General features: G+C 41.6%; 2 protein-coding genes and 1 pseudogene across 3 annotated transcripts in view; 2 read left to right on the top strand and 1 right to left on the bottom strand.

The window, feature by feature from the left end:
* RBKS (ribokinase) overlaps nt 1–1,928 on the top strand; it is a 93,140-nt gene extending 91,212 nt beyond the window's left edge. For both annotated transcript variants that reach the window (XM_058682902.1, XM_058682906.1), the window contains one exon: nt 1,640–1,928. In XM_058682902.1, the coding sequence (XP_058538885.1) occupies nt 1,640–1,813 (174 nt within the window). In that variant the 3' untranslated portion in view covers nt 1,814–1,928. The remainder of the gene's footprint in view (nt 1–1,639) is intronic.
* A 2,353-nt stretch (nt 1,929–4,281) lies between these two features.
* MRPL33 (mitochondrial ribosomal protein L33) lies at nt 4,282–14,192 on the bottom strand. Its single transcript, XM_058682907.1, has 3 exons — nt 14,185–14,192; nt 10,978–11,084; nt 4,282–4,589 (listed from the first exon to the last, which is right to left on the bottom strand). Exons 2-3 carry the CDS (start codon nt 11,066–11,068, stop codon nt 4,540–4,542), a joined length of 141 nt encoding a protein of 46 aa, XP_058538890.1. The 5' UTR covers nt 11,069–11,084; nt 14,185–14,192; the 3' UTR covers nt 4,282–4,539.
* On the top strand, nt 7,367–12,600 carry LOC131484553 (small ribosomal subunit protein eS4, X isoform-like; annotated as a pseudogene).
* Nucleotides 14,193–18,959: the final 4,767 nt, after the last annotated feature.

Below are 18,959 nucleotides of genomic sequence, written 5' to 3'. Positions count from 1 at the left end.
CTGTGTCTTTGTTCCTTGAGGCCTTCTTTCTCTATAAATCTGTGTCATCTATAAGAACTCCCTTCTTCAGGGAGGCTTTCTTCAAACTCTTTCTTAGCATCCAATAGCATTTATGGATTCTGCCACACTACTTAGCATTTAATCCACAGTGGATTTTACCCCTTTACTAGTGTCCATCACTGTTCTGGGCATATGCATCTGGAACAATCTTGCATGCCAAGGCTCTTTACAAAGGCTGAAGTATAGCCTCAAGATCTGTCATGAAAACTCTTGGGTGTTAAGGAACAACAAACTGGGAAAAAACTGGAAAATGACCCTGAAAGCTATTTCAGAATGGTTTTCCAAGCGAGACTGTATAATCATATTTAAGTTATCTTAAATAGATTTGTTAGATGAACACATGACTAGGTATTCCCCTGCTTGAAGGTGGAAGTCAAGACTTTCTTTGGTGTTTTCTATTTCTGTGGGTCCGTAAATGTACTTTACCAAATCAGATCTTTGGAGCTTCAGAGAAAATGCAAAGAAACTGTTTTGTCCCTATATTTAGTTTGAAAATAGTATCTGCATAGCTGTCACCACTTTTCTGCATCCATTTAATGGAGAAATGGCTAATTCTAGAACTAAAGCAGGGAATATACAAGATGCGCCTGGAGCATCTTATAGTGTCAGAAAGTAAAGCACCCAAAAGACAAAACCATGGGGTATGTTAAAGGGACACAGGGGCCAACTGAAAGAGTCCCTTACAATTTGAGCAAAGAAGTAATGCAGTACTAGATTATAGCCCAAAGAATAAATTTTTAAAAATTTTCAAAAGATCCATGAGTTCATGGGTCTTTTATACAGATGTAATTTTGTAATGAATTGGGGGTAGAAGTCAAAATTCCCACAGAGAAGCATTCCAAATAATACTCTACCCTACCCCTTACATGTGGACTATACTTAGTGACTTGCTTCCAAAGGGTGCAGTATGAAAAGAGGGAGGAAAGTAACTTTACAGTGGAGAAACCTGGCAAAGACTGCCTTAGCCAAGTAATTGAGATTAACATGATCAGAGGCAAGTCACATTGACAGTATCTACCCTTGATACAATGTGATGAGAGAATACTTCACCTTTGTGGTCTTCCTCCCAAAAACCATAACCACAGTCTAACTGTAAGAAAAACAGACCAGTCCCAGCTGAGGTATATTCTACAAAACATCTGACCAGTCCTCAAAACTAGAAACTCAAAACAGAAACAAACTAGAAACAATTCTAGAAAGGAGAGACTCAAAACAGAAATAAACGCTGTCCAAGAAACTGTCACAGCCTACAAGAGTCTAAGGAAATGACAACTAAATGTAATAGGGTACCCTGGAGGAGATCCTGGGACAGAAAAAGGACATTAAGCATAACTAGTGAAATCCAAATCAAGTATGGAGTTCAGCTAATATCAATACCATTTCATTCATTATGACAGATGTACCATAATTCTAGATGTTACCAAACAACAGAACTGGATATGGGGCGTATGGAAACCTCTGTACTATCCTTTTACCTAAAAATCTTCTACATCAAAAAGTGTCCTTAAATATTGTTAAAATACAGTTTGGGCAACAGGTGACTACATGCTTATCTCCACAACTATGCTTTTAATTACAGGGTGCTGGTGACAGTTTTGTGGGGGCTCTGGCCTTCTACCTGGCTTACTACCCCAATCTGTCCTTGGAAGAAATGCTCAAGAGAGCCAATTTCATCGCAGCAGTCAGCGTCCAGGCTGCAGGAACACAGTCATCTTATCCATACAAAAAAGACCTGCCACTTGATCTGTTTTGATTGCTACTAACCCTAAAATAAATGTACTTGGGAAATAAAATGTACTTGGGGGAGGGGGTGGCCACTCTTAGCTAGCAGCTTACTATAAAATATCCTCTTCTCCATTCTTTGCAAATATGTTCATTTATGAAGTCATACTCAAGCTTTCATTATTTTTAAATTATTTTTCTAATGTTTATTTTTGGGAGAGAGACAGAATCTGAAGCAGGCTCCAGGCTCCACGAACGGTCAGCACAGAGTCAGTATACAAGGTCCTATATGATCTATATCCTACACCCCTCTCCCTTCCCATGCCATTTCCGCCCATTCTCCCCTCTACGTTAATTTCACACTGGACTCCTTACCCAACTCAAACCACTTCAGGGCCTCCGCACTTACTGTGCCCTCTGCCTAGAACACTCTTTCCCCACAAGTTGATGTGCCTTACTCCCTCACGTGTGCAAATGTTACTATCAAAGGCCTCCCTTAGACACCCTTTACCCAACACCAACTCCCTCTTTCTCTCCACCTGCTTCATTTGTTGTGCGTATCAGTTATTACCCACATGTTTGTTCATTTGTCTCTCCAGAACTTAAGCTCCAGAGCAGAGAATGTTAAATGAGGGAAGAGGGCACAAGAATTGGACCTCAAGCAGTTCCTAAGAAGGACAGCTGACATTCAGTGTTAGAGTTGTCAAAGCTTCTGTTTTGCAAGAGAAGCCAGAAGTCTGGATGTTTATTGAAATCTTTTCAATGTTTAAGGGTCAGCAACTGATTTTTTAAAAAATGTAAACATGGGGGAATGCCTGGGTGGCTCAGTCGGTTAAGCGTCTGAGTCGATTTCAGCTTAGGTCATGGTCTCACGGTTTGTGAGTTCAAGCCCCCGCATCAGGCTCCGTACTGATGGTGCAGAGCCTGCTTGGGATTCTCGCTCTCCCCTCTCTCTTTGCCCCTACCCCACTTGTTCTCTCTCAAAATAAACAAATAAACTTCAAAACAAAACAAAACATACTTTTAAAAAAAACATAAACATGGGGGCACCTGGGTAGCTCAGTCGTTAAGCATCTGACTTCAGTTCAGGTCATGATCCCACAGTGTGAGTTTGAGTCCCACATCAGGTGAACTCAAGCCCTGCTTGGGGTTAGCATGAGCCCGCTTCCAGTGAGTGCTGCTTCTCTCTCTCCCTCTGCCTCTCTTGGGATTCTCTGTCTCTCTCTCTCTCTGCCCCTTGCTCACTTGCACCCCCTCTCTCTCACAAAAAAAACTTAAAAATGTAAACACCACCTGTGGGCCATGTTCAGCTCATGTGCTGAATAGATAAGTCATCTGTTAAGCCAGATTTTATGTTGTTTTGGGTTTTAAAAAAAAAGGTGATTCATACATGTCACAGACCCTTTACATCTGACTTAGCTAGGATCAGGTGAAGGATTTTTCTTGTAACCCAAAATCACTACATATAGTTTCAACCTACAAATAGCCAAGATCTCACCTATTATTGCTTTGAACCAAAGTTTTAACAAAAGATGCCAGAAAATAGTTTATTGACTTTAATGCCACAAGCCACAAAGGCTCAACAACTGTCTACATCTAATTCCATTTTCAGAAAGCTACTCCTGCATGTCCTCCACAGACTGAGCCATGGTGGGGGCGGGGGGGGGGGGACACACCTGTTATTTTGGAATAGCATTGGCTTTGTCATGCTTGAGGCCATGGTGGGCATGCTATCATTCTCCTAGATAAATGCTTTAAATGGGGTAAGATTATGAACCAGCAGAGCTCAAAATAAAAGCTGATCCTTCTCACATTCAGTCAGAAATTTGATATATAAAGGAGAAAACTAATCTCTAGAAAAGAATGCAGATTTCAACTCAGATTTCTTACTGAAAATCTGTAGGAAACAATAGCTTGAGTGAGAAAGTATATGGATCTGGGTACGGCAGGGGTCCTTACGTGAATGTCGGATTATCAGTGGAACTTCCAAGCTGGTTAGCTGTGTGGTACCAAGCCCCAGAAGCCCCAGTCATAGCTCTGTGGAAATACATTCTAGCTTTTCTTATGAAAACAAATAAAAACAAATAATTTTTTTTAAAAAGGAAATCTAGGAGATAAAGGGAGTCCAAAGCATTCCTAGAAACTCCTAACTACTGTTTCAGTGACCAGAGTTTGACAATATGGACCAATGGCATTTTTCCTAATTATATAAGCACAAAACAAAATGAAAGTTCTCATGATTCCTTTTATGTTACAAGGCTGGCCCCCTTCTTATTCCTGTTCACTCTTACCACCTCTGTTATTACACAGTTTTTTTCAAGATCACTCTGGAGAATGACTCTGCCTTTCCTATGAAGTACAAAGAGGAGCAGACTGGAAAGTCTTGCACAAGTTTCATTATGGAAACTTTCTTTTATATGAAACAATGCTTATTCTTTACTAATGTAGTTGTTTTTTTTATTTCAAAGAGTGGGGGAAAACATCACTAAGAGACAATAGTACACGCTATTTTAATATTTTTTATTAAGGGCTATAAAAATATCCAGAAAGATAAATAAATGTGATGCAATGATATATGTCCTAATATGAAGAACTTTCTTTCAGTCCATTGTTTTCCTTCACAATGGCCTTCAAATCACAGGAGGCAGTGATTCCGTGCCATTTCCTCTTCTTTTATTACACGCTGCAGAATTTCTGAATCAGTATCCCGCCCTCAGTCTTCTCATTTATAAATCAAATTCATTTTCAATCCATTGTTTAGAGGGAGCGTATTTTTTTCTGTTCCACAAAGAGGACTTTTGTTTTCACTGTAAGAGAAAAATGGGTTGTAGCAGAAAACTAAAAGCATCATCATCATTTTTAAATAAAAATATGTGTGTCAGACCACAAGCACTCTCTTTTCTCTTATGTTACTATTCCTTTCACTTGAGGATGGAGCAGATTTGCAAACTCGGTTCCTCAATCCCAGAGGCCAAAGAAACCTAGAGAAAATGGTAAGGAAATCAAGGGAAGGTTCACCAGCCAGTCAGTGGCATCTCTGGGACACCACAAGGTCATACCTCACTCAATGTGAAATATCCACATTAACAAACAAAACTAGGAGCAAAAAATGGAAAACATCCAATGTCTTCACCCAATTAATGAACACTCTTGCAGGAGAGAGACTAAGAGCTGGACTGAGGGAAAAAAAAGCAGCAAGAACTGAGCAGACCAAGCAAAAGGCAGTCTGACCAGAAGAGTAAATATACATTAAACCTTGTACTTTCCAGAGATGGTTTAATATACCCAAAAACTGATTTTCTTGTACGGTAAAAGAATGAAAATTATAACCAAAATCTCATTACTGAAAATATCAAAACAGTACAGTTCTCTGAAAGAAAGCCAACACAAAAGTACTAACTGCCCAGATGAAAGACTAGAGACTGGATACTGGGCAGTAAGGTTTTCACTGTTCGTATAATGCTTTATAGTACTCCATTAACTTCCAACATATCTCTCTCCCTCTGTCTCTCGGTCTCTCACCACCTACTTATTCCTGGCCAAAAATCCAAAAGCAAACAAGGCACCCAGGAAGATCCAGGAACTCAAAGGACTACAACACAACACCCCTCACTTATCCCGATCACACAGACATTTCACTACGGTTTTTCTTCTTCTTCTATAATCAATATGGATACTGTATACATGAGATTCCCAAGCTCTCTATGATTAAGAATAGGCTAGGGAGCTTAATTAAAATACGTTCCTACTTCTCACCTCCACCCCTACCCTAATTCTGGTCTAATACATCTAGAGTGAGGACTGAACATCTACATTTTTACAAAACCTCAGATGATCCTGATGGTCAGCCAGATTTAAAAACTATTAGCCAGGGGGCACCTGGGTGGCTCAGTCGGTTAAGCGTCAGTCTTCAGCTCAGGTCATGATCTCACGGTTCGTGAGTTCGAGCCCCGCATCAGACTCTGCTGACAGTTCAGAACCTGGAGCCTGCTTCAGATTCTGTGTCTCCCTCTCTCTCTGCCTCTCCCCCACTTGCACTCTCTATCGAAAATAAACAAACATTAAAAAATTAAAAAAAAAAACTATTAACCGGTCAACAGAATTTTATCTATGTTAATTAAAAAAACAAAATATATTATTACACTGTACAGAGGTATTTTTAATATATTCTGAATTATCTAATATTTTAAAAGTAGTATTGATGCTCCTTCAAAGTCTAAGAGGGACTACAAAGCATTATAAAATGGTAAACCACAATAGTTTCCCATCAAACAATAGGATTCACTGCAGAAAATGTTTCCATGTTTTTCTACATGGGACTAAAAAAATGGCTAAAAAGAAAACCAGAACCCATCTCACTGGTAACCAATCAGGAGACTATTTAAATTACCCAGAATAGGAGTGACTAAGATCAGTAAAGCAAGGCTTTATTCACGAAAAATTTCTGATTCACTCACTGAATTCATTCTCTTACTCCAAAGAATAAATATTTCAGTCCACAGAACTGTGCTAAGCAATGTGGAGTTTATAGAAGTATGAGCAGAGCCCCTGAATGTCCAGGAAGTAGGACCCTAAAGATCGAAGGGACTGGACCGGTAAGGGAACACCTCACGGACAAGGAAAGTTTGGTCCCTGAAAGAGCAGCCTTTGGATGAACTATAAAAGGAATACACATCTGGTACCAAGGAACAGTGGTAAGAGGTAAGAGGACAGTAGGGCTCCATAGCCTTGAATGCTAGGCTGACCCCAGTGGAAGATCCTAATTTAAAAAAAAAAAAAAAAAATTTTAGGAAGATTACTTTGGCTCCATGTACTAGAAAAAATAGGGAGCCTGGCGTCGGAAAGATTGGGTTCCAACCTTGGCTCTACCACTTATATCTGCTGTGAGTCCCTGGACAAATTTCTCAAAATGTTCTGCTTTCAGTTTGCTTCCCTGTGTGGGGGATAAGTCCATCTCCCTCACAGGGTTGCTGCTAGATACACAGTTGAGCTGAAATAATACACTGCTATCCATGATCATAAACAAAAATTAATTTTCTGTCAAAATATTTGCTGCTGAATTCATAGAAGAATGAATCTGTCAAGTTCTTTCCTTACGTCTAACCTAAATCAACTCTGCTTCAATTAAAGTCTATACTGTCTTGTTTAGTCATCCAAGGAATCAAAAATGACAAGTTTTCATCTTCTTTATGATAAGCCTTCATATATTCAACAAAGTTTAATAAGCTTATGCCTCAGCATTTGGTCCTTCCTCCTTGGAAATTAGCATCTGGTTTTATATGAAGAAAAGGAGTCTGAAAAGACAGGCTGGTTCTAGCCAGAGTATACTGTGAAATGTTCAAATAATTGGGAACTTTTCTGTTTCCTTACTGATTTCCTTTATAAAGCAGACTAACAAAACATTACCCTTAAACTAGTCATTTATTCACTGCAGTAAAATATGTTGGGAGAACTGCCAAGCTATTTGGTACCTTGGGCAATGGGGCAGGCCCCAAGGCAAACATCATCATGCTAGCCTGTAGGGCATTCAGTAGATGGGCAGAAAGCCAGGCAGTCCACTATCCCGGAACATTCTCTTCTTCAGAAAAGGACAAAGTTGTGATGTGAAGGCTTAGACCATTCCTTATCAGAAAAGTTCTAACAGTCTTTTATGGATGTTTTCTCCTACTTTCAACTTATGATCAGAACTGTTTATTGTAGTATTCTTTCCCAATCTCAAAACTTAAAATCAATTTGACAAATAAGTTCCTAACACCTCCGCACTAAGGATGAAAATCCCAATACATTCTCATGCTGAAAATATCATAAAAGGTTATTCAACTAACATTTATTAACGTTGTGCATGTTCCTAAATATAAATTCTAAAAGAGCTAAATGCTAGAAAAACAATTACTTTCTGTAAAGTTCATCACTTTGAGCTTTTACCAGCTGATACAAAGAAATCAGGAGAAAAAAATCACACCAACTCTATCATATAGCTATAGTCTGCATATTTGTGCACCCCCCCCACCCCCCGCTCAAATTCATATGTTGAAATCTTAAACCCCCAATACGATGGCATTAGGAGGCAAGGCCTCTGGTAGGTGCTTTGGTCACGAGAGTGGAGTTTTCATGACCAGGATTAATGCTTTATTAGGAGACCCCACAATACTTGCTTGCCCTTGTCCTCCATGTGAGGACAAGATGACGACACAGGCTGTGAACCAGGAAGACGGCCTTCACCAGAAAGCAGCCATGCTGGCACCTTGAACTTAGGACTTTCCAGGCCCCAGAACTCTGAGTAATAAATTTCTGTTGTTTATAAGCCACCTAGTCTGTGGTATTTTGTTATAGCAACCCAAAAGGACTATGAGACATACCTTATCATTGTAATAATTTTCCTACCATATGTGGTCACATCCTAGAATTCAGACTCCCAATCATCAGGTACAAACCTAGAACTCCTTTTATATTATGACGAAGAATGACCAGAAATTTTAACACTGTAAAAACAGCAGAGAATTTTATTTCCGTTAAAGAATGGAAATCATCCAATTTTAAGCTGACAACTGGGCTTCTCAAGAGTCTTTTTTATATGCTCCTCACACTGGTAAGGGCCTTTGTGGGTTTTTTTGCAGGCGATACTATTTTTATTTTTCTTAGACATTGATGAATGAATGCAGCATAATGAATGGTACAACAGCGGTCATGAGACCTTCTGTACAAACTCTGAAGGCAGCTGTGAATGTAGCTGCTAGTCAGGATTGGCACTAATGCCTGCCCAGAAGTCATGCAATGGTAGGTAGGTTTTAGCCTCCCATAAAACCTCCCATTCATAGGTCCCTACATAGAATAATTTAGGGCCCGGGGTTTAGAGTCAGAGAGTCTTCAGTTCAAATCTTTGTTCTGAAACGTACTTTAGCTTTGTGTCCTTGATTAAAATCCTTTGCATAAAATTCTTCATCTAGAACATGGAGATCGCCTGGAGAGTATAGGTGCTTGTGTTCATGACATCTGAAGATAGGAGACTTGTGTAGGTAAGCAAAGAAGACAGAAATTTCCATTTTGTCTGGTTATTCACAAGCACTAGTCTGTTTCCTTTCTTTCAGGGATCATGGTCTTTTATTGCAAATATTGTCCTTTTGTTGTTGTTTCCAGTGGGAAGGGAAATTTGATTCCTATTATTCCATCTTGGCCAGAAGTGAGAGTCTTATTCTTAGTCAATGAAAAAGTTGATTATGAGGTTAAGTATCTTTCATTATATAATGGATTAATTTTGGGAAATAAGATTCTGGTACCAATTCAATCTTGATCACCAAGTGGGTGTCTTACAGTTCAGCTCAATTCTGCTCTCTTTTCATGCCCAGTACAGCCACGGCTTGTGGTCCCAAGAAGCATCTGAAGCACGCAGCAGCTCCAAAGACTGGATGCTGGATAAACTGATTTGCCCCTTGTCCATCTACTGGTCCCCATAAGCTGAGAGAATATCTCTCTCTCATCATTTTCCTAAGGAACAGACTTGAGTATGCCCTCACAGCACATAAAGTAAAGATCAGTATGCAGCATTTTACCAAGATTGATGGCAAGATCCCAACCGATAACAACCTACCCTGCTGGTTTTATGGATGACATCAACACTGACAAGACTGGGGAGAATTTCTGTCTGATCTGTGACACCAAGAGCTGCTTTGCTGTTCATAATATTGCACCTGAGGAGGCCAAGTATAAGTTGTGCAAAGTGAGAAAGATCTTTGTGGGAACAAAAGGAACCCCTCACCTGGTCACCCATTATGCTTGCATCATCTGCTATGCTGATCCCCTCATCAAGGTGAAGGACACCATTCAGACTGATGGTGGAGACTGGAAAGGTTACTGCTTTCATCAAGTTTGGCACTGGTAATCTGTGAGTGGTGACCAGGGATGCCAACCTGGGAAGAATTGGTATAATCACCAACAGAGAGAGAGACACCCTGGTTCTTTTGATGTAGCTGACGTGAAAGATGCCAATGCAAGAGCTTTGCCACTTGGCTCTCCAACATCTTTGTTATTGGCAAAGGCAACAAACCGTGGCTTTCTCTCCCCCTTGGAAAGGGTGTCTGCCTCACCATTGCTGAAGAGAGAAACAAGAGACTGGTGGCCAGAGCAGTGGATAAAATGGTCTGTAGGTGATATGATTGGAAGTCTTTATACTTAATTAAAGATAATACAACATGATTAAAAAAAGAAGGAAAATTCTGACATATCTACCAGTTATTAGTAACTCAGGAACAGTCAGATGGAAGTGACGCATAGGTGTGGGCAAGGGGTGCACAGGTCACTCTCCCATAGTCAATACGTGTTCACCAACCCAGAAGCTCCAGTACAGTTCTTACTAAGAAACATTTATAAAGAGGCTGTTCAGAATCAAGGGCACAAAAATTAAGCAAATGGCCTGGAGTTTTAAAATAAATCATTGGTTTGCTAGTTTACTTCACATAACTCTGCTCACAAAACCCAAAAACAAAACTGGGCTTCTACCAATAGCAATCAGCTGCTGTCTTTTGTAAGCAGGCAATCTTGCCTTGGAAACACTTGTCTCTTCTGGACAAATACTTCTACCTACCGAGACTATTTAAAGTTACCATTTATTATGGCATTTTAGCAGAGAGTACAAATGACATTTCTTAACTTCCTCCATCAATATACAGATACCATACTCCTTTAATTCAAATCGGGACCTAACTGCCTGCCACTGTTAAATGATCCCAGGAGAATATTCCCTCCCCTTCTGAAGACACTCTTTTCTTTCCATTTCCAGAACAGTATCACCTATTCTGTTTACATAGCTGGTTTCTTTACCAGATCTATCCTATTCAAGAATAAGATAAAGGTGGAATCTGCCTCTCCCCAACTTTATCGTGTATCTCAGCATCCTGCTTGTGTCTCTCAAAGCACTCAGTAGAAAGTCATTTTTTTTTATTTTTTTTTCTCTCCCTTCCAAAACAGACTGTATGTACCAAGAGTGCAGGGACTGGGCCTGAATGTGTCCTGGTGTATCCCACCACCTGGGATAGTAAGTGGCACCATAGTAAACACTCAACATATACTTGCTGACTGAATGCTACAGTGTCAGAGGGGCCACAAAAATGGCCAAAAGACGTTCAGCATCAGTCTAGAAAGGGCAACAGGTCTTGAAAGCATCTGAATTTACTGTGGAGTAATTTATCTGAATCTTACCAATTGGATCATAATGTAAGAGAGTCAGTTTCTCCCGTAGTCGGCTTCTCTTAGTGTTGAAGGAGTAACCTGTCCCAGCTTGGCTTAGCATTTTCACCAGAATGGTTCTAAGATTTAAAAATAAGCTATTATAAGCTGAGGAAATAAACTAAAATCAGTCGTGGGAGGACGACACATTTTGAGAACTCTGTACAGTAGTATTAGCTGTGGGATATCAACCCAAAAAGGTTCAGTTCTAAGACAGCCTACATTTTCCATAAATCACAATTTCAATGGTTCTGATTTCCAAGGTCTGTTCTATTATAGAATACCTTGGCAATCAACTAACCAAGCAACAAGAACAATCAAACCACGATGTGGAACAGACTCAGACACTTACCTCTTAGAAGGAGAAGTCGGGGGGGGGGGGGGGGGCGGATACAAAAGTGCTGGTAACTCTAGCTGGCTAGTCAAGAAATCATAAAGCTGGCTATCACAAAAGAGCCCTATCTTCCAGGATGTGTGTAATCGGAGTAAAATTAGACAGGGACAAAATAAAAGGATGGTAACTTTTACACTATTAACATGCAAAATCTTGTTCCCCCTCATATTGTGTTTAAGTTATAGTCATCCAAAGCATAAAGTTCATGTTTTGCCTCACTAGACCTTTTAATCCCTTGTACTGTTACTTGTTCGTGTGTCTGGCTTCCCTATGTAGACCATGCTATCTTATTTCTTAACTATTCCAAAGAGAATCTGTAGCATCTATAATACATTACACATCGGGGCGCCTGGGTGGCTCAGTCGGTTAAGTGTCCGACTTTGGCTCAGGTCATGATCTCATGGTTCGTGGGTTCAAGCCCCGTGTCGGGCTCTGTGCTGACAGCTCAGAACCTGGAGCCTGCTTCTGATTCTGTGTCTCCCTCTCTCTCTGCCCCTCCCCTGCTCACACTCTGTCTCTCCCTGTCTCTCAAAAATAAATGTAAAAAAAAAAAAAAAGTAAAATGAAAAAAAAAAAATACAGTACACATCTTTGCATCCCTTTCAACGTCTAGCACAGTGCCTCACACATAAAAGGTACACAATATTTGTTAATTAAGAAAGACCATAGGGGCGCCTGGGTGGCTCAGTCGGTTGAGCATCCGACTTCAGCTCAGGTCATGATCTCACAGTTCATGAGTTCGAGCCCCAAGTCGGGCTCTGTGCCAACAACTCAGAGCCTGGAACCTGCTTCAGATTCTATGTCTCCCTCTCTCTGCCCCTCCCCCACTCACGCTCTTTCTCAAAAATAAACAAACATTAAAAAAAAAGAAAGACAATAATTAGTCCTTCATTCAAAAAGATTTAACAAATACCTATTAAGCGCTTACTCTGTGGAAAGCACTGTGGGAAATGCAAAGCTCTATAAGGCTGCAACTGCCCCTTCCAGGAACCAACAGTATAGTATGGAAGGTGAGTGGTGAACACAAAGTCTATAAGGTAAGACATATTTGGCAGATGTCATAAGAAGGATACAAAGAACATGAGAGGCAGGGTTTCTAAAGAAACCAGAGGCACTGGAGATTCCTACATAATTTAGACGTGGGAATTCTAACATAAATAAACTGGATTGTGGGAAAAGCGGTATGAATAAAAGCTATTTGGCAGAAAGCACTAACTTATATGTTTTCCATTAACTTTAATCCAAAAACCTAGTTTTAAGATTTGTGATATGTCTTGGGTTGTAAGTAAAGCCTGCTTTAGAATTTTCCATTTTTTTTTTTCTGGAAAATAATTCTCCTATTTTTAACACAGAAAATCTTACTTCAGTTATTGTCTACAAATTTTATTTTGAGATGCCAGTTTGGTATTTATAGTCTCTCTGGTACAGCATGGAATCTTTAATCTTTGCTATTTTTGAAATGCTTATTCTATGAATGCAAAGGATCACACAACTCATCAAAACTGACTCTGTAGTTCAATCAAATCACAGCTTGTTCAGCTAGATTCCTGTAGTGGCCTCCAAACAAATGGCCCTTCGACCTGACTTTGAAGAAACAGAAATACGGTAGTATTCCAAAGACAGCATGGGAACCCTGATGGTTTGTTCAGGAACAAGGGAGCAAGAGCTCCTTTAATTATCTGAATGGCTCACTTAAGTAGATCAGTTGGGCAGGGGGAAAAATGTTTTCTGAAAGTGTTCATAGACCCAAAACGATTCACCAAGTAATCCTCAAATCAACTTTCAGAAAATTGAAACCAAATGCTTAGCTTAATTAATATAAGGATGTATTGGCAGGGGCTGGAAAAACAAATCTAACATAAACAAGTTAAAAAAAAAAAAAAAAAAAAGAAAAACCTTACTTACTTTGACTTGCTTTTGGCAACTTTTTCGCAGAGAGGAAAGGTTGAAAGAGAAAAGAAAATATCAATTTATTATCTTTCTTATGCAAAGTTCATATGTCTGTAATAAATAATGTAAGTTATAGAAGTATGCCATGGGTTGTCACTCAAGTAACTACTCCCTAGCTTGTCGGGATCTCGCTAAGATTCTGGAAAGAAGACAAAGATCCAATGAAACCAACACAATTCTGGATGTAATGCTTTGCACAATCCCTTTTCAGTGGGGCTGGTTACTTTTCAAATCGCTCTAAGATCTGCTCCACATGTTCCTCTTCTAGGTGCAAATATTTGCACTGGAACAAGCCTCTGGTTTGACAAGTTAACCGATGCAAATTTCAGCAACCACATGAGGTGGAGGACGGAAACTAAATCTAATCGAACAGTTGGCCTGGTGCAGAAAAGAGCTGCCTTGGGAAGCCAGAACACTTCTTTCCCAGCCCAGCTGTATTGACCTAGTCACTGCCTCTCTCAAGCCATTTCCTCGTCTTCAGAGTTTGAAACGAGTGGAATAAAAATTCTGAGGTTTTTTTCTTTCCCCCCAGTTCGGACGTGCAGAGATTCTGCTGACACATACCTACGAAGGGCCGGGAAAGCACCCCACCCCTGCTGACCAGACAAGACCGTCCCTGCGACCGCAAAGGGATGAAGAACTAGCACTAGAGACCTCCAAGCCCCACGGAGGAGTGCCGCGGAGCATGCCGGACGCTGTAGTCCTGAAGGCCTGGCAAGTCGCAGCGGCAGGTTCCCGCCCGGCGCGCGCCCTCAAACCCGCACCGTCCCGAAGCCTGCCTGTCACGGCCTCCCGCCCTTGCCGCAGTCCCTGCCGCCGCCTCCATCCCCACTTACAGGTGACCGCGGACAGGAACATGGCGACAACTCCCTTAACAGTCTCCGAAATCGGCCCAAAAGCGCTCAACAAGCAACTGCTTCCGGGGCACAGGCCTGTTCCGGAAGAGAACGTGATGATTTGCTCCAGGCCACGCCCCACGCCGCCCCCCACCCCTCCCAAATAAACCTCCAGACCCGACGCTGTCTCTTGCTTGTGTTCAATATGAGCTAGTTGTTTTATCTTTGTAGTGGTGGAGGCTGAACTCCCTTTCTCTACTAGAGAGGGAGTTTAAAAGCGCTCAGGATTCGAGCTCCAACCCCTGCCTCTTACTTCCGGGGCAGAGTTAGGTCTTTCCATACTTGTTTTCACTAATCGCAACCAGCTGCATTAAAGCCACAGGCTATATGTGTGTTTCTCAGCTGCTCCAGACTACCAGGCTCCCGCATATTTCCTTAAAATGTTGCCTTCTTTTGCTTCTTCCGGCCCAACTTCATCTCCTCCTGGTTAAGAGCTGCTCTTAGTCCCTTCAGGGTTAGAACCTCCACCTGAATATCCCCCGTTCCTTAATTATCTGTTGGATTTCTAGGAGGGCACGATCTTGCGTATCTTATGTTAACGTGCCTTATTAGAGCACCCAGCAAGCACAGTGCCTGCAAGAGGGACTGAATAACTCATCTGGAGTGCTCACATACCTTGCCTAATGTGACAAAACTAGTAAATGGCAGAGTCAGAATTCGAACCCAGATTTTGTCTGACTGCCAAGACTCATGCCTTTCCCACTAAACATTGGGACCTAATCTGCATCTTCAGTTCTTCACTTCTCTCTGCAAGGAACTCCTTCAACACTAGGAACTTCATCTGTAACCCCATTCCCCAACTAACAATCAAGACTTTCAGATTTTTTTCCTCATCTATGAATTTGTCTATATATTAAATCTTAACAAATGTGTGAAATAAAATTCAATCTCATGGATTATATTCACTAAAAGTAACAAAATTATTTAAAAGAGAAAATTTAGCTTTTCAATACAATTCAAGTTTGTAAAAACTAGGACTGCTCTTGCCCTTCGTACCTTATAGTTTTTTCACCCTCTAATAATTTTCAGTCCTCTTGATAATCTGACTTTAACAACTGAGTACCCTGTAGGTGCCCAAATCCTTCCTTACCTTGTGCAGTTTGCTGACAAAGAGTTTTAGGTGTTTAAGAGGGTAAGGTTTCTTATCTAGGAAATTCCTTTAAAGGATATATAAGAAAGAACACAGGACTGGAAGCCAAGAAACATGAATTTCAGCCTTTGTTCTGTCCTTTGGAAAGTCTTTCAACTATTTACACCTCAGTTTTATGCTCAGTGGGGCATTGGATCAGTGGATCTCATTCCTAGATGGTATAGCAGAGTCACCTGTGGTCTTTTAAAAGCTCCATTTGCCACCAGTGAGGCCCAGAGTCTGTATTTTCTCCCAAATTTTCTATAAAGAGGCATTTCAAACATATCAAAAAGTTGAAAGAATAGTGCAATGAACACATCATATACCCAATGCAATCAATGTTAACATTCTACTCTCTCTGTATACTATTTGAATAAATAAATATATTTTCGTATATGGTTTTTTGCTAAGCTGTGTGAAAATAAATTGCAGACGTCACAAACCTTCACCCCTACACATTTAAGTAGGTATCTGTCAAGACTAAGATTATTATAACTATACTACTATTTTCGCTTCTAAAAGATTAACAATAGTTTCCTAGTATCTAGTCCATATTCAAACTGTCTTTTGTAGCTGGTTTCTTCAAAAACAGTACCCAGTGACTGGGGTGCCTGGGTGGCTCAGTCGGTTAGGCGTCTGACTTTGGCTCAGGTCATGATCTCATAGTTTGTGAGTTCGAGCCCCACGTCAGGCTCTGTGCTGAGAGCTCAGAGCCTGGAGTCTGCTTCAGATTCTGTCTCCCTCTGTCTCTGACCCTCCCCCACTCACACTCTGTCTCTGTTTCTCTCTCTCAAGAATAAACATTAAAAAAATAAAAAATAAAAATTAAAAAAAAAAAAAACAGTACCCAATGACTAAGACAACATCTCTGTCTCTCTCAGAATCTGGCATCAAACTTTTGCCTCCCCTCCTTCCTCCTCTCCATAGAACCTGTTCTGGTGAGGGCCTCGACCCCTACACAACCATATCTCATGGTCAATTCTTGAGCCTCATTATACTCAGCATCTATCAGTATTGTTTTTACACAGTTGCTCACTCCCTCCTCTTGAAAAACTTTCTTCACTTGGTGTCCAGGTATCCGCTCTCTTGGTTTCCCTCCTTCCTCGTCAACAATTCTTTCTCCATTTTCACCTCACCATTTTCACCCTTCAGTGGAGGCATGCCCAGGGCTCAGTCCTCGAATCTCCTCTGTCCACACTTACCCCTTGGTGGTCACACCTAGCTTGGGTTTTGAAAAACCTAGGAGCTGAAGATTTCCAAATTTATATCTCCAGTCTCAACCTTTCCTCTGGATTCCAGATTGGTGTATTTAACTGCCTACTTGATATCACATGACCAAAATCAACTTCCCAAACTTGGTCTGTACCCGTAAGGCATCCCCCATCTCAGTATGTGGCAATTCCATGTTTCCAGTTGCTCAAGTAAAAAGCCCAGGAGCCAACCAGACACCTCGTTCTCTCATGACCTGTATGTAATAAACCAGTAAATTGTGTCATTTGAATGTTACCTAGTCAGTGAAGCCTTCCCTGGCCACAGAAAGAAAGCAACACACACACACACACACACACACACACACGCACACCCTCCCTATTCTCCTTACCCCACTTTACATTTTCCTACAGCACGTCTCACCATAGTATTTTTTGGTGTATTTGTTGACTTCCTTATTATCTGTCTTTGCCTACCACAATGTAAACTTCTTAAGATCAGGAACTTTGTCTTATTCACTCACTGCTGTATCCTGGCACCAAGAACAGCGCCTCCAACACCTTTTGACTGTCTGGTGAATGAAAGAATAAATGAATCTGAGATGAGAGGCACCATGCCAAAGTTAAATTATTAATATTTATGTTTAAATGGCAAACAATGATAAGTATTTGTATATTAATAGTTTCGGGGTTCAGGAGAATTTATAAGCTTGTTTCTAAAAAGAGATAGCATATGAATTATTTCTTGAAATTTCTGAATGGAATAGAAAGGAAGCAGTGACTGTCTAGTCTCATTACTTCAACCTGCACCCACCTGCTATTTACACCTAACACTTTGTTGGCAGTTGGTAAGTGTTAATTAAAATGTTTATTAATACAGATGTAATTCCTGATTTGGATTGGAGGGGAGGATTTCCCGGATATACATAATGAGCCCTCTGTGCCTTATTAAAGTGTAGAACACTGGGGCGCCTGGGTGGCGCAGTCGGTTAAGCGTCCGACTTCAGCCAGGTCACGATCTCGCGGTCCGTGAGTTCGAGCCCCGCGTCAGGCTCTGGGCTGATGGCTCGGAGCCTGGAGCCTGTTTCCGATTCTGTGTCTCCCTCTCTCTCTGCCCCTCCCCCGTTCATGCTCTGTCTCTCTCTGTCCCAAAAATAAATTAAAAAATGTTGAAAAAAAAAACTTAAAGTGTAGAACACTTAGAGAATCCTGGTAGCCCAAGTGGAAGGGGTGAAGGCCTTAGGGGAGGGGCATCCACCTCTTTGCAGGGGGAGGTGTGGGGGGGGGGAGGTACAACTGTTTAACCTGGATTCTCAGCCCAGGAAAGCACATGTTCAACATTTATCGAACATCTACTCTTGCCGAGCTTTAGATGCAGCGTCTGTGTGGTGTCAGTCAACATCGAATTCCCAGCACTTAGCACGGGGTTTCAAACCCAAGGATCTGGAGGTTACTCCACTCCTCCTCTGCTATTCTGAGAGGCCTCTAACTGCCCATTTTCCAGTCCACTTTCATACCTATGTCCCACCTGACTTATGGTTGGGAAGTACAGTCATTGTTCTTATCTATAGGGTCAGAGATCCTGGCTCCCTGACTTGTTCTAGGGGCCTGGGAACATGGGCAGTGTGGGAAAGGAGACTCTACAGAAAGCCAAGGCTCCCTGCAAAAAAGCCAGCACCTTCCCAAGTTTAGACACCCCTAGGCAGATGAGATGACACAGCTTCAAAATTAGCTCCTATGCCTCAACAGCTTCATATAGCAAAGATTTCCTGAGGGAGCAAGACTAAAAGCTGGCAAGACCTGGGGGCACCAGCTGGGCTCACTCTGTGTGTGGTGAGTGTCCTCAGGTTGGCATCCAATGCCCTCTATAATCTAGTCTCAGCCTCCTGATTAGGCCCATCTCTCTCCACTGGGGTCCTTTCCGGGACACTGGGAATCAGTCCCTTTCTAGACGAAGTCTTTCCTGACCCTCCACTCCTCCTCCCACCCCACAGGCCCCCTCTCAGAGCACCTAGTATGCTTCCCTGCACTCCTCAAATCACTGGTCCACCTCCCCGACACTGGCACCTTCATCTCTCGAAGGCCAGAACTTCTCTGAATCTCTGTACATCATCCCCCTACTCCGCAAGCAGGAACTCCCGAGGTTGCTGCCCTACTCACTTTGACAAATGTGACTGAGTACCTTCTGTCCCCAGAGAACCCGCCTCCAGCCACTCTCTTCTATCTTCCCTCCCCTCCTAGGCCCATCCCAAGGCAGGCAGAGTTGGGGAAGGGGGTGGAGCCTGGGAAAGAATAACAGCAAAGGCACGGTGTGTGAAAACTGAACGGTGAGCATCCTCTTGGGGCTCAAGTGTGCGAAGAAGTGAGGGAGATGAGCT

This window comes from Neofelis nebulosa, chromosome 9 (genome assembly GCF_028018385.1).
Source record: "Neofelis nebulosa isolate mNeoNeb1 chromosome 9, mNeoNeb1.pri, whole genome shotgun sequence".
Taxonomy (NCBI): Eukaryota; Metazoa; Chordata; class Mammalia; order Carnivora; family Felidae; genus Neofelis; species Neofelis nebulosa.
This window is presented reverse-complemented; position numbering and strand designations above follow the sequence as displayed.